This window comes from Pseudochaenichthys georgianus, chromosome 14 (genome assembly GCF_902827115.2).
Source record: "Pseudochaenichthys georgianus chromosome 14, fPseGeo1.2, whole genome shotgun sequence".
Classification (NCBI taxonomy): Eukaryota; Metazoa; Chordata; class Actinopteri; order Perciformes; family Channichthyidae; genus Pseudochaenichthys; species Pseudochaenichthys georgianus.
The window spans coordinates 18599034-18609828 of NC_047516.1; the positions used below are offsets into that span (position 1 = coordinate 18599034).

A 10795-nucleotide genomic window follows, 5' to 3' on the forward strand; every position below is an offset into this window, starting at 1 on the left:
ACGACAATGATGGCCTTTTCTGCAGACTTGAAACAGCAATCAAAAGAAGGATAGAGATAATGACTTGTAACATACAGAAAAGATGACTGTGGGTGTTCAAAGCTGAGGTGTAAAGCAGGGTTTTTCTCCTCATAGAAACACAGGAAATGTCCTTCACTTGAACTCGCCTTTTGACAGCCCTCGTAATAAAAGAATCTGAGCATGGCAACACTCTTTTTGCAGTAGGTTTCATGACTGATAACAGCATTTTCTTTTCAAACGAAACATTACCAAAGTATCACATTGAAGTGCATTTACGCAGTGGGAAAGCCATTTCTTATACATCTTTGTATGTATGTATTTTCTTTCAGCATATTCCCATATGGACACTGAACTCAGCCACCCCGGCTATCTTGGATCAGATTACCCACAAGCCCTCACTCCCACCTCGCCTAGTCGGTTTTCTCCTGTTCTGCATGGCATGATGGGAGATGATGACATCCCGAGGTGAGCAATGATCCTTCAGCCTAATGTGCTACGGTTTTATGTGCAGGGGCGCCGTAAGGGGGTGAAAAGTTAGGACCATTCTAAGGGCCTGTGACTGACAGGGGCCCAAACTATTTTAGAACATTAAGAAAAAAATGTTTAAGTAACCAATGTGATTATCTTTTCATGGGGCCCAAAATCCCTGGCGGCGCCCCTGGTTATGTGCAGTAGTAGGGTTAGCAGTGTTATGTTAGAAGAACTGATTATATTTGGTTTGTTTTGTGCTAGTTTTGTTAGCATGTCTACTTTCCCCTCTCCTCCCTCTGTCAGGGAGCCTCGCAGAGTTTTGATCCACCGAGGCTCCACTGGTCTGGGATTCAACATCGTCGGAGGGGAGGACGGAGAGGGAATCTTTATCTCCTTCATCCTGGCGGGGGGGCCAGCTGACCTCAGTGGAGAGCTGCACAAGGGCGATCAGATCCTCAGTGTAAGGACACTTTAATCTTTATGAAGTTGTCAAACACTAACATTAACCTACAGTTGCACAAAGTTTTTAAAAGTCATTCTGTGTGTGTGTCAGGTGAACGGTGTCGACCTGCGTATGGCCACACACGAACAGGCGGCTGCTGCCCTGAAGAACGCCGGCCAGACGGTGACCATCATCTCTCAGTACAGACCCGACGGTAAAGCCACAACACTCATTCATAACAAAGATTTATCGTTTCTAAAATAAAATACTGGCATATCTTAAAGATGGTGAGATATTTCGTAATGAAAAAAACATTAGATTGGGGCCTCCCTATCACTTAAAAATAAGTGCATGTCAACAAGTTGATATGTTTGTATTTCTCCGTTTCAGAGTACAGTCGTTTCGAGGCTAAGATCCATGACCTGAGGGAACAGCTGATGAACAGCAGTATGGGCTCTGGGACCACAACGCTAAGGAGCAACCCAAAGAGAGGCTTCTACATCAGGTCTCTCACAGACACACACAATTATGCAACTATGTGCACTGTAGCTAACATTATATTACGAATATTTAGGCAAAACAAACTTAACTGATATGCGTTGATACCCAGTTGTAGTTCTCCTGGTCAAGATTACGTTATATGTGACATTATGGGATTGCCTTGTAATTAGAAAACCATGATTGTGTCATATATTTGGCTTGAGAAAAGCATATCATCCTCAAAAGCACTGATATGGTGCTAAATAATGTTATTCAAATGTATGAAGTTACTACAAAGCCTTAATAGAGCTGAAATTGTGAGTTTTGAAAGAGATATGATGAGTCATCACTGTCATCCAAGGGAATTTGATTATTAGAAAGAGATGATTTACCGTAGACACAGCAGGCAATTCTACAATCAGAGTTAGTCTCCAAAGTTGTGAGTGTGATCCAGAACAGAGAAATAAAATGACAATACAAGGCACTATGAACAAGAAATATCAAAAAGCAATATGATGAGATGAGCAGTTCATTCCCTCTTAAGAGCTAATATGGTCAATATTACACATTTTACTTTTTTTAGTAAGGTCAAGATGTATGTCTTATCTTATGCTGGCTAATGGCTAACAACCTTTAATATAGGGATTTTTCTAGGGACAATTAATGGAACATTTACTATATCAATCGCAGGCTGTATAGTTATTTTTATAACAAGTCAAGTTAGGGAAAACCCCAGCACAGGCCTGGATAACACATGATTATGTGTGCAATTTAAAATGACACAAATTGTAAGAAAAAATAAACATAAATACATGATATTGTAAGTATAAGCACTAAAGCTACAGTCCAACAAAAGATAGGACGCCATGTACCACATTATGACTCAATGTGGATTTACTTGTGTCTTGCAAATGCAAGACATTCACTGCCCATACTAGTAGATTTACTGCAAATACTAGTATAATTCCATTGCATTGCTTTGTTAACTACAATTCATACCAACAAATAACCAATTCTACACGGTGTATGGTTAATACAGTGAGATAAACCACCAACCAATCAAACCAACCAACCAGCGACACATGTTATCATGACTAACCAACGCGTCATGAAGAAATTACCCAAATAAAAATATGTTTATATAATCATCATCACAATCTCTGCAGTCTGCAACCAGTTCAAATAGAAAACCCTGTCACAATAAGCAACATTCCGAGTAAAAACAGCATTTGGATCTTACCTTTAGATTAACTTCTTACTCTGGAATCTGGTGATTAAGTCCTCTCCAGGTCCAGGTGTGTCGATAACCGCAGCAGTCTCCTCTGGCCCTGGGTATCGATATATTAGTTCTGGATGTCTCGTTACACATAATGTCGGTTTTAATATCCATTGGTACGGACAGCTCCCATAGGTTCTCCCCATTGTTCAGAATTTGTGGAAGAAATGTGATTTGAAATCCAGTTTACCTCAAAAACGATGGTCTCCCAGCGAGGCTAGCTTAAATGTTTTGCCGTCGAACAGAGCCGTTAGCTCGGCTTCAGTTGAGGAAACATGCCGTTGGCCAATGTCCAGGCGCTGTTTGTGCGCGAGCGTGTTTCAAACCGGTTAACAGTTACCGTTAAACTGTACGTGTTCTGTCAAACCTTATGGTCAGCGACGGCTGTCTGACAGAAACTCCCATTACAACTATTTCTTGCTAGACAGTAAGTTGTTTATCTGATGAAGGGTTGGAATTAAACCACTGGAGGGTGGGGGGACTTCTCTGCAACATTTCAGCAGAATTCATGGCAGTGTCAGGGGTATGTAAAATAACAAAATCACGACTTGTGGCAATGGAAACATGGCACAAACACATCATAACTTCTTCTTCGCTCTGTGACTGCAGCCCTGCACAAATTACAGCACCTAGTGCTGCCACTAGTGACCGGAAATAATATTATAATATCATAATAATGTAGCAGGATTAGCCTTTTTTTTAAATAGTCTGTTAATCAAAGAAAAATATTTTTTTCATCTCTATGAAAAGCTTAACAATTGTGATAAAGGAAATGTACAAATAAAGCGACTCAAGCTAAAATATAGGAATACTGTTAATAATGGTTCGTGTTCAATCAGAATCAAAATAAGAAACAAGTTTATTGTTAAGTAGGTTAACACATACAAGGAATAGTGGTTGAATAGACTTGAAAATATATTTTTAAATAACATGTCTGATTTTGAATTATTCCATCCCTCAGGGCTCTTTTTGACTATGACAAGACTGCAGACTGTGGCTTCCTCAGTCAGGCTCTGGGCTTCAGGTTTGGGGATGTGCTGCATGTGTTGGACTGTGGAGACGAGGAGTGGTGGCAGGCCCGTAAGGTCAGCCCCCAGAACGAGGCTGAGGAAGTCGGCTTCATCCCTAGCAAGCACAGGTCAGACTTTTTCCTGTGAGTGAGTGTGGGACCTCTTACATTTCTTCTTCTTATTTTCGAAAAACACCTAATTTTCTAACTTGATTGTTCTGTCTCAAAAATGCACTGTTTTTATTCTTCCTCCTCTCCTTCACAGGGTGGAAAGAAAAGACTGGTCTCGTGGTAACACCAAAGAGAGGGTAAGTGTGTTCACCAGAGCATTTTGAATGAGTTGTGACTCTCAATCAGCCTTTTAGTGCGTAAATCTCTGCTTTGGTTTCTGTTGCAGGACCATGGTCGAGACAGCCTGGGCACTCTAGGTAATTAGTATTTAGCATAAAGGTTTCTGTATTGACACTGCAAGCTACACTTTACACATGTTACGGACTCTAGCAGACTACAGTTAACACGAAGAAAGGGGCAGCAACACAAGAACATGATTTTCTGACACAGAGAAACAATATGTTCCTGGTTTTATTTAATATATATATTAAATGTAAATGGTACATATGAAAAAATTGGAAATTAAACACCCTGTAATATCAATGACCAGAGTAATAACTCTATTAAAGGTGCACGTATTGCATTGTCTCCTGAAAATGTGTTAATAACTGCAGCGGAGAATAACTGGAGACTCTTTTAGGGTTGAACAATCCATCTGATTTTATTGAAATTGCTATATGGATTAGTGCAATTACTGACATTTGGCTCGCAAAGAAACTGTGATGTATTGGCTTCAACATTTGAAAACACATTCAGTACACACAAATACGGGCACACACACACATGCAAAAGGCAATTTCTTTTGGTTTAAAGAAATGCTTCTATGTTTTTTCACCAGGGAGAGATAAAACCTCACAAAGTTATGAGACTGTCACCCAAGTGGAAGGTAAGGTCCTACAGATTTATATTATTTAAAGCTTTTATATTACACTTTGTCCCTATATCCCTTTTCTGAATGTTTCTACACTCTTTCTCTTTCTGCTAGTTCATTATGCGAGGCCCATCATCATCCTGGGCCCTGTGAAAGACAGGATAAACGATGACCTATTGTCTGAATTCCCTGATAAGTTTGGATCTTGTGTTCCACGTGAGTAATTAACCTGTCAGTCATGAAGACCGACAGGCTCTCAGTTTTTTTATTTTCATGTCACTGCTGCCACCTGCAGCCATTTCAGGGTGATGTCTGCATAATGAGAAGTAATTGCCTACATGTTAAGATTCAAAGTGTATTGTTTTGTTTCTCCCACGACAGACACCACACGGCCCAAGAGGGAGTATGAGGTGGATGGGCGGGACTATCACTTTGTGTCGTCACGGGAACAGATGGAGAAGGACATCCAGAGCCATCGGTTCATCGAGGCGGGCCAGTACAACAGTCACCTGTACGGCACCAGCGTGCAGAGCGTCCGCGAGGTGGCTGAGCAGGTACGCAGCAACACGGTGCACCAGGAAATGAGAATAAATACCTTTTTTTTTTAAGCAATCATCCTACTTGTTGTCATTTAAATATGTTTTTTATTGTGTGATGAAAATGTTCTGATAGCCTTGGAGAAAAGTTGAACCAAAGAGACACATTCTCTCCTGGTTTGTTGTCCAATTAACTGGCAGTTTAAAAGTCGTCATTCTCGTTTGTATTGACTGTATTTTATTTTGTTATTTAAACCTGGCTCAGCCAAACATACAATAATGACAAAGCCAACTGGTTTTGATCCACCCCTATGACATTAGGAATTCTGCTTGTTTGAAATGTACAAAAACCTGCCAGTACTTTGTGTTTTCATACAACAGATATTCTTTTTTAACTTAAGTTCCTTTTCGTAATTCTACAAAAATGTGACATGATGTAATATTTCTGAGCTCACTCTACCTGGTATGAATCTTTCTGCCTTCAAATAAAATGTTAACCTATTAATTTATCTGTGCGCGTGCAGCAGGGGAAGCACTGCATTCTGGATGTATCGGCGAACGCTGTGCGCAGACTACAAGCCGCTCAGCTTCATCCCATCGCCATCTTTGTCCGACCCAAGTCACTGGAGAATGTCTTGTACGTACTTCGAAAGCTCTCTAAACATTTAAATAATCTGCACATCATGAAGGTATCTCTTATAATGAAAATGTGTGTGTGTGTGATGTGAACAGAGAGATCAACACTCGCCTGACTGAGGAACAGGCCAGGAAAGGAATGGACCGAGCCCTCAAACTAGAGCAAGACTTCATAGAGTGTTTCTCGGGTAAGAGCGGAGCGTTTGTGTGTCTATATGATATCAACACACAGAAATGATGTGTACTCACTGAGCATGGGATTTCTAAATAGCCAATTGAGCACATGTACACTGTTTGTGGATTTCGGTTTGGATTATGGCAGCACCAGATGGTAAACGTGAGTTAATACACTCGTGTGTTTGCACTCTGCTGTGCGTTAAGCTATTTAATGTGAAGTGGTGGTAAAAAAACATACATCTTATGATAACAACATTTTTGAAACAACAGATTGTCCATATTTTCGGTGATTGCCGGCGCTCATGTTCACACATCAGAGGGTTAAAATGTTTGCTTTTCACTATGCTTTTTCTCCTTTTTTTAATTGTTATATGCCAACAAATGCAAATGATAAAACAAGCCTCCTGCGCAAAGATGAACTTTACTTGTTCATGTTCTTCCCGGCAGAGCTGAAAGAGTTAAATGAGAAACACTCTGCTTCTGGGGGGGGGGGGCATTTTAACATTTAAGGGACACATTTAGGGCAAATCACAGCAGTCGACAGAATATGACTGATGGGTGTCCTCACAAATCTGGTGCTGTCTGCAATTTATAACGAATCACGAACAGCTGTCGGATGTGACATTTTATCATAATGAAACAATACGTGTGAGACTGAATAAATATGTGGGAGACTTTGTAGACATACATACATGATGTAAATGTTGTTTAACATTTGGATTTAACTTGATATTTACAATTTCACACATACATACTTGATTATTCCTCTCATCGCATTCTGAAACACATCCTTTGTCTATCTCTCTGTTTACTCCCTTGTGATTTTATTTCCATGCTCTCTCTTTTGTCTTTTCTCACAATTTTCTTCTCGTCACTGTTTTCCCTCACATATCCTCCTGCAGCTGTCGTGGAGGGGGACAGCTTTGAAGAGGTTTATCACAAAGTAAAGACAGTGATCGAGGAGCAATCGGGGCCTTACATCTGGATCCCCACCCGGGAGAGGCTGTGATGCTGCACCCCTCCAAAATCCACCCCTTTTATCACAACCACCGACGACACCACCCTCCACCCTCACGGCCAGCCTCGCCTGCCTGTCTGTCCTCCAGCAAAGTCAGTGCTTTAGGCGTCACTGAGAATGACACAGAGAGACAAATGCATACCAAGACCAACACAGAGACTGAGACAAACACAGGAAGTGACACAGCGAGGCAAAGAGCGACCAAAAAAGAGACTCTGAGACAGATGTGAGCACAGCGATGTGTAATTAGACTGAAAATACTTAATCAGTATTCCACTCTTATGAGGCAGAACTGAGTATTGAGGCTCTGTTAACACTCGGCATCAAAATGCATCTTGGACAGCTTTAAATATAGCTGTGTCTGCAGCGGAAAACTGGGCAAGCAAATGTCCTGTTGATTACGTGCTGCCAAACAACTCTGTGTGTACGCAGTTGCAGTTAAAAAGCAAAAAGGAAGCAAAATATAATCGACTTCCAGGAGAGATTTCAGATGCATTCTGATGCCAGGTGTGAACTGCAGTCTGAATTTATCTGGACATTAGGTCTGAACAGGGCTTGACAGAGAGCAGAGGGGGACCCAGCAGGGCGGGTAGTATTAACACAACCTCACCCTCCCCACCCCTCTTAAGTCTCTGCCACCATAAACACCATCACACGCCTATGTCTGAGATGGAGGTGCTCAAAAAAATCTACTTTTTGTATCATCTCCTGGCTTTCTCTGCTCCTCCTCCTGTCGGCTCCGCCTTGTTTCGGGACAGGGAACGGGGAACACTGCGAACATCCTGCTGAGTCCCTCTAGACAACGTGTCTTTTTCTCGACAAAGAGTCCCCTTTTCTCGTGAATCTCCTCTTGGCTCTGAGCGTGAATTCCGAATAACACCTCAGTGACCGAGCCTGACACTTGCTCAATCACCCATGTTGAATATTGCGAGGCATTATTTAAAGGCAGTTCAAATTATTATAATGATTAAAAACTCATATGCTGAATTTGTGCATGCATCCTCAAAGACAATGGACACAAAAACAATGGTAAAAAAAATCTGACATAAAAAAATAAGAAAAAAAATGATGAAAGCGAATGTAGGGTGTGTTCTCTTTCTCCACCTCCTTATTGTGGAGGACTTTTTTAGCATGTCTCATGAAGGTAGAAGAGAAGAGAGACACGGTGATGAGTTAGGGAGGGCGTAGATGCTCCGACATGCAGTTTGCCTCTGCTCTCTTACGCACACACACTCACGCAAACACACCCATGCACCAACACAAACACATGTGTAGAGATGTAACCTCAGCTGTAGCCAAGCACACTCCTCTACAACTGGCTGCTCTGACCTGCTAGTCAGAACCCAGGATGAATGTTATCTCTCTAGGCACAAACAGCAGAGCTCCATCGCACCACAGCCGACTCACCCACCATTCTTCCAAAAGAACCCCTCAGCCGCAGACGTACACACTGTTTCCAGTGGCCGCAGTAAAAAGCCATGGCATGTGTGTGTGTGTCTGTGTGTGTCTGCATGTGCGCGTGGGTCTCTGTGTGTGCACATTCATGTGTGGAAAGCTCCTGGGAGGAATAGGTCTTCTTTTATTATCTCTCTTCCACTTTTTCTCTGCTTCTTTTCCCTCTTGTGTCCACACAGATTAAAGATAAGTCATGTTTAACAAATAAATGGCCTATATATATAAATACAAGTATAAATATGAATATAAATATATATATATATATATATATCTTTTTTATGGCAATTTCTAACGGGACTAAGTCTGTACAAATCAACATCTCCAAACAATATTCCATTGATTCCTTTGGGTAATATTGCAGTTTGGTTGTTGAATTTACTCACACTCCCATTTTATTGTTGTAAAACGCAGCAAAAAGCAGAAATAACTGAACCGTTCAACGTAAAGTAGACCTCACACCAGAGCTTGAACTGACACATTTGACACGCTCTTGTGTGCGTTGAAAACCAATGGCAACACATGTAGAATGCAGCTGTGTGTGTCTGACTGTGTGCGCGTGCATCTGTGTGTTTGCAGCTTGTGTGTGTGTGCGGGTGACAAGAAAGCGTGTGTCGTGTATAAACTATAAATGATACTATATGAGAATATCTATCCTTTATAACATCCACTGGTGGTTATAATGTATAATACATTAATGGGTGGTGTGCGTATGTGTGTGCGCCCGAGCGAGAGTGAGACATGCACATGACGATGTTGTGCAATACTGCTATGATGTTATGCAATGAAGATGGTTTTACGTGTCTAAGATTTTAAAAAAGTATTTATAAAGTTTGCACTGACGGCATTATATGCTACAGGTATCAGCGAGAAAAAACGATAGTGGACTCAAGGGTTTTATGAGCATGTGTTTGTATTTACTTATAATTTGTTCTGAATTATAAGAGTGAAGGTGGAAGTGTTGATGGAAGTGACCATTCATATTTATTGTTTGTTTCTTTTTGCTCACTTGCTTCTCACAGCTCAGGGCTGAAGCCTGTGAAAGACAAGTATGAAGTTTTATGATTTCTTATTTATTTAAGACTGTCACAGGTTCCATCTCAAGTCTGTATTTTTTTGTCCACATTGAGAGTGCTTTTGGGTCTCGGGCAGAGATGCTGTAAATATATTGGAGATGTTGGAGTGCTGTGGCTTTATATTTAGCCGTGCACACTGCTGAATTGACATGAGTACGGGATCCATCAGAGCCACAGCCCAGTTAAACTGCTCAAACACAGAAAACACATCTGCACACACACACACACACACACACACACACACACACACACACACACACACACACACACACACACATATTTCCGCACATGCATCAACATTTAGACATTGAGAGAATCACAGAAACACATGACAACACATCTATGAATGGAATAATATGTTTTCAATTTCTTTATTTGAGGGTTCAATGTATTTCTTAATATCTCTCTCAGCCATCCGTATCATAGTGTGATATTCCTTATAAAAATATATGAATTTTTACAGAAAAGACTGAATACAAAGTTACAACAAAGTCAACTGATGCAGAAAAATATATTTAACGATGATAATATCAAGCAAAATAAAATGTTCCAGTTCAGTGAAGCGCTTGTTGTAAATTAGCTATAAAATAATAAAATGAATTTAAAAATGCTTTCTGAAATTGGACTCTGCAGCCTTGTTTTTGTGTTTGCGTGTGTTAATGATTTGATGAGTAGTTCCACAGGTAAATGCTGCAGGAAGGCAACAGTGCCACCAGGGGAGGGCACTCATTCTCCGTTTTCAGCTGCTAATACTAGCCCTCTCAGCCGCATTTGCGCACACTAGCTGTGGCTCCTGTTAGCCGGGAGCTCCACCACCAACCCCTCTCATCAGGGGAACCATTTTCTCTTTAGAAAAGCACACAATGAGAATCCTTCCGTTTGATTGTGTGTGTGTGTGTGTGTGTGTGTGTGTGTGTGTGTGTGTGTGTGTGTGTGTGTGTGTGTGTGTGTGTGTGTGTGTGTGTGTGTGTGTGTGTGTGTGTGTGTGTGTGTGTGTGTGTGTGTGTGTGTGTGTGTGTGTGTGTGTGTGTGTGTGTGTGTGTGTGTGTGTGTGTGTGTGTGTGTGTGTGTGTGTGTGTGTGTGTGTGTGTGTAAACAGGCAGAGATTGACACTGATGTGTGGGTGCAATGATCATATTCCCTGTGCTACCCTCAGGCTTGCGGCATGTTTCTATCATCCATACAGTTTTTTAAAGGCATGATCTGTGATTTAAGTATA

General features: G+C 41.2%; 2 protein-coding genes across 8 annotated transcripts in view; one reads left to right on the forward strand and one right to left on the reverse strand.

Moving 5' to 3' along the window:
- zbtb20 (zinc finger and BTB domain containing 20) overlaps positions 1 to 3198 on the reverse strand; it is a 112002-nt gene extending 108804 nt beyond the window's left edge. Inside the window, exons 1-2 of the mRNA XM_034098541.2 lie at positions 2881 to 3198; positions 2655 to 2742 (exon numbers count right to left, since the gene is read on the reverse strand). The gene's annotated coding sequence lies outside the window, so the exon portion shown is untranslated. The remainder of the gene's footprint in view (positions 1 to 2654; positions 2743 to 2880) is intronic.
- Positions 1 to 10466, forward strand: part of LOC117458213 (disks large homolog 4) — an 84663-nt gene extending 74197 nt beyond the window's left edge. For 4 of the 7 annotated variants that reach the window (XM_034098537.2, XM_034098534.2, XM_034098532.2 and 1 more), the window contains 13 exons: positions 351 to 486; positions 796 to 952; positions 1046 to 1148; positions 1325 to 1439; positions 3652 to 3843; positions 3965 to 4007; positions 4097 to 4127; positions 4649 to 4696; positions 4796 to 4897; positions 5063 to 5235; positions 5742 to 5854; positions 5950 to 6041; positions 6933 to 10466. In XM_034098537.2, coding sequence (XP_033954428.1) covers positions 351 to 486; positions 796 to 952; positions 1046 to 1148; positions 1325 to 1439; positions 3652 to 3843; positions 3965 to 4007; positions 4097 to 4127; positions 4649 to 4696; positions 4796 to 4897; positions 5063 to 5235; positions 5742 to 5854; positions 5950 to 6041; positions 6933 to 7039 — 1412 coding nt within the window. In that variant the 3' untranslated portion in view covers positions 7040 to 10466. The remainder of the gene's footprint in view (positions 1 to 350; positions 487 to 795; positions 953 to 1045; positions 1149 to 1324; positions 1440 to 3651; positions 3844 to 3964; positions 4008 to 4096; positions 4128 to 4648; positions 4697 to 4795; positions 4898 to 5062; positions 5236 to 5741; positions 5855 to 5949; positions 6042 to 6932) is intronic. The other 3 variants (XM_034098535.2, XM_034098538.2, XM_034098533.2) reach the window with 2 other exon arrangements.
- Positions 10467 to 10795: the final 329 nt, after the last annotated feature.